Source organism: Notolepis coatsorum (genome assembly GCF_963971535.1).
Source record: "Notolepis coatsorum genome assembly, chromosome: 2".
Classification (NCBI taxonomy): domain Eukaryota; kingdom Metazoa; phylum Chordata; class Actinopteri; order Aulopiformes; family Paralepididae; genus Notolepis; species Notolepis coatsorum.
This window is the reverse complement of record NC_140166.1, coordinates 44,425,466-44,429,877: the sequence shown is the minus strand read 5'-3', so window position 1 is coordinate 44,429,877 and position 4,412 is coordinate 44,425,466. Positions and strand designations below refer to the sequence as shown.

The 4,412-nt window shown below is 45.6% G+C and overlaps 1 protein-coding gene across 1 annotated transcript; it reads left to right on the top strand.

Annotated features, from left to right (window-relative positions):
• On the top strand, positions 1-4,412 carry atp5meb (ATP synthase membrane subunit eb). The gene is made up of 4 exons (XM_084307633.1): positions 1-118; positions 531-585; positions 3,750-3,848; positions 4,274-4,412. Exons 1-4 carry the CDS (start codon positions 83-85, stop codon positions 4,297-4,299), a joined length of 216 nt encoding a protein of 71 aa, XP_084163759.1. The 5' UTR covers positions 1-82; the 3' UTR covers positions 4,300-4,412.

The following is a 4,412-nucleotide window of genomic DNA, read 5'->3' as shown; positions in this document are numbered from 1 at the left end:
CGGCGGTGTAAAGTCACCTCTGTTGTTGTTGCAGTGAGGGCGTGTTGTTAGTGTCAGCCAGACAGTAAGCTACAACAGAACCATGGCACCTCCAGTGGCAGTGTCACCCCTGATCAAGGTTTGTGTTGATCAACATGCAATTCATACGATTATATGTGTTATTTATTGTGCAAATACCTATGTATGTTTCATTACAGCACACGAAGTAGCAAGCTAGCGAGCGTTAGCTGTGTGCACCCTGCTGCACAGACTATGCATCATGCAGAGAAACTGCTCATGAATTGGAGCAGGTCAAGCTATAAATACGGCATTGGGCTACATTTGACATTAGAAATGAATACAATGTCCTGAATTATATTTATCAGTCATATTAAATAGCCCGCTAATTCTGTTTTTAATTCTGTTAAACTCACAAGGTACACCACTAACGACGTTGAACACTTTGCTCATTCTAAAGTCATCTAGGTTATTATATCGATCAATGCTCGTGGATTGACATGACATGACATCGTTTCCCCTCATCATTACAGACGGCGAGATATTCAGCTTTAATCGCTGGTATCATCTTTGGCAAAAGGAGATATGGTGAGTTGTTGTCCTGCTGCTGGATGTGTGAGAGGACACGGTGTCCTGCTTTGATTGATTGATTGAAAACTTTATTAACAGATTGCAGAATGGGTACAGTACAGCTCAATACATACAATTGTTAAGGGGATGCAGACCAGAGAAAGACTTTCGTCTTGTTTACATCAGGGTCCCCCATTTTCAATTCATCGTGACATACATGACATACCGATAGACAGTACTGCTACATCTATACATTTATGACATACCAGATTTGCAATTACAGTACTGTTTGTGATACAAAAAGAGTCCAGAAAGAAAAGAGTATATACATTAGACGTAGAAACTGTACATTGGATTGGGTAGGTGGGGGTGGGGGGGGACTGTACATTGGAGGTGGGTGGGTGGGGGGGGGGGTGGGTAGGAGTGGGGGGGGGGGGCACTGTACAACTGTACAAACAACACTGTACATTGGATTATTGACAAGACCATACTTGGTAATTTACTGTACATTGGAGGGGGTTGTGTTCGGACATTTACAGGGGCCAGTTTCGAGTTGCAGTCTCCCTTAGGTGTTTTTTGAGAGTGTTTTTGAAAGTGGGTAGTGATTCACATTCCTTTACAGCTTTGGGTAGGGCGTTTTCCACATTGATGCTGCAACGCTGCTGCTGGTGACTCCATTGAACTTCACCCTGGCGTCCAATATTAATATGCTAATATATCCCATGCAGGAATGCCATTTATATGAACCCTTTCACTGCCACACGACAGAAAGTCAACCCTTCGGTTGTGTGATAGTAAAGGGTTAACCGGCTGTGTGGCCAGTCAAAGGGTTAACCAGCAAATCTGGTATGTCATAAATGTATAGATGTAGCAGTACTGTATATGTATGTCATGTATGTCATATATGTACTGATGAATTGAAAATGGGGGACCCTGATGTAAACAAGACTAAAGTCTTTCTCTGGTCTGCATCCCCTTAAAGTGGAAATGAAGCAGTGAGCATAAATACATATTCATAGCATCACATTAGTATTTAGATAAGCCACAGAAGAAGTCACGTTATAAAAATAAGCAGTTTCTAAGAAAAAACGATTTGTTGTGTACATTTCTGAAGCATTTAGCATTATGGGCGCGGCCATTTTGTTGCTGACGTCATACCGTGGCTTGGGTGTATACACTCTGGTTAGCTGCCTATATTGAATGGGTCGGTCAGCAAATAAAATGTTGCCTACAAAACAACGGGACCGCGGTGGTTCTGTTTGTATTGCTCCTGGCTGTTCAAACTAATTTTACCATGTGAGAGAGAGGAAAGTTGGTTAATTTCCACAAACTACCAGTGAAAAAAACAGTGTTGTTGACATGTTGGCTCGGGCTGCCTGCACCCAGACGGCGCGACCAGCCTGTTGGACAGGGAAGGAGGATCTGCACTTCTGCAGCGAACACTTCATTGCCTCGGATTATGTTGTTGGGGTGGGAGGTTTGTCCAGAAGACCACTAATCAGCTGAAGCCCGATGCGGTTCCCTCTGTCTTTGACAGACAGACGCAGGCAGTTCAGCGTCGGGATCATTTAGCCTGCTGGCTACCTAGCTCCACTTCAACCAGCGTTGGGAGCTCCAACGTTAGCTTGCCGATGCTACCAGCACATCGACAAGCTAGCGTTGGGAGCTCCAACGTTAGCTTGCCGATGCTACCAGCACATCGACAAGCTGCTGGAGCCAGCTAACGTTAGCTTGCTGATGCTACCAGCACATCGACAAGCTGCTGGAGCTCCCAACGCTGGTTGAAGTGGAGCTAGGTAGCCAGCAGGCTAAATGCTCCCGACGACATCGACAAGCTGCTGGAGCCAGCTAACGTTAGCTTGACTGGTTGCTGGCTAACTAACGTGGCTACTCGTCCCGGGAGATAACGGCGCTGCCTGGCTGGTTGTTGGCTAACTAACGTGGCTACTCGTCCCGGGAGATAACGGCGCTGCCTGGCTGGTTGCTGGCTAACTAACGCTAACCAGCCAGGCAGCGCCGTTATCTCCCGGGATGAGTAGCCACGTTGTCGTCGGGGAGCATTTAGCCTGCTGGCTACCTAGCTCCACTTCAACCAGCATCGGGAGATCCAGCAGCTTGTCGATGTGCTAATAGCCTCAGCAACCTAACGTTAGCTGGCTCCAGCAGATCGACAAGCTGCTGGAGCCAGCTACCGTTAGCTGCTGGCTACCTAGCTCCACTTCAACCAGCATCGGGAGCTCCAGCAGCTTGTCGATGTGCTAATAGCCTCAGCAAGCTAACGTTAGCTGGCTCCAGCAGCTTGTCGATCTGCTGGAGCCAGCTAACGTTAGGTTGCTGAGGCTATTAGCACATCGACAAGCTGCTGGAGCTCCCGATGCTGGTTGAAGTGGAGCTAGGTAGCCAGCAGGCTAAATGCTCCGCGACGCTGAACTGCCTGCGCCGGTCTGTCTGTCGAAGACCGAGGGAACCGCGTCCGGCTTCAGCTGATTAGTGGTCTTCTGGACAAACATCCCACCCCAACAACATAATCCGAGGCAATGAAGTGTTCGCTGCAGATCCTCCTTCCCTGTCCAACAGGCTGGTCGCGCCGTCTGGGTGCAGGCAGCCCGAGCCAACATGTCAACAACACTGTTTTTTTCACTGGTAGTTTGTGGAAATTAACCAACTTTCCTCTCTCTCACATGGTAAAATTAGTTTGAACAGCCAGGAGCAATACAAACAGAACCACCGCGGTCCCGTTGTTTTGTAGGCAACATTTTATTTGCTGACCGACCCATTCAATATAGGCAGCTAACCAGAGTGTATACACCCAAGCCACGGTATGACGTCAGCCATGACGTCAGCAACAAAATGGCGGCGCCCATGTTGAAAACAGGGATATTATATTATATTTTTCAGACAAATAAGATGGATTTCACATTTGATTATAGAACCCTGTCTTACACAAGGTACACAACAAACAAACTAGGATCACATTGCTCACTGCTTCATCTCCACTTTAACAATTGTGTGTATTGAGCTGTACTGTATTGTACCCATTCTGCAATCTGTTAATAAAGTTTTCAATCAATCAACCATCTGTGTATTGTCGCAGTGAACGGGTTAACCGTTTTGGTAGTGTGGCAGTGGAAGGGTTAATGCGTGTGTACAGTTTGCTCATACATTTTTTGAACATCCCTCAGATGAACTGAAGCCTATTGCTGCGGAGGAGAAAAGGGTTGAGGAGGCGGAGAAGAAGATCCGAGAGGAGACTGAGCGCATTGCTAAAGAGCTGGCAGAAGGTACTGTACACTCATCAACCTTGAGTCACACGTTGTCTTTGCTCAACGATGACTATTTTATTTACTGTATGACCAACTATACATGAACAAGTGGTATCTAATCAATTCAGTGTTATTATACACTTCTGGCAGTTACTATTTTATGAGCAGTTAATATAATATTCATTGATACTCAATCATTCTGCTTTATTCAGAGTTTGGCTATAGCCTTTTTCATACAGTTGCCCAATTAACCCTTTCTGGTGTATGATCACAAGTGAGACTAGACTTTCGAGAACTGAACATTCGAATTATATTACTTCTAGAATTCCAAGATGGAAGTCTGAGACAATTCAGCAAAAAAAAAAAACTAAACTTAAAGCTGAAAGGGTTAAATATAACACATTTTCATATTCTGATCTTTTTCTTTCCTTTTCTCATTACAGCGAGTGAAGAAAGTATTCTGAAATGAAGTGCCGGAGTTGAAGCGGCCTTCTGTTTGCAGATTTCCATGTTCTTGTGCAATTTCCACTGTTCCTTTTCCTCCCCGGGTCAATGCTAGGTCAAAACTGCTCCGCTTCTGTT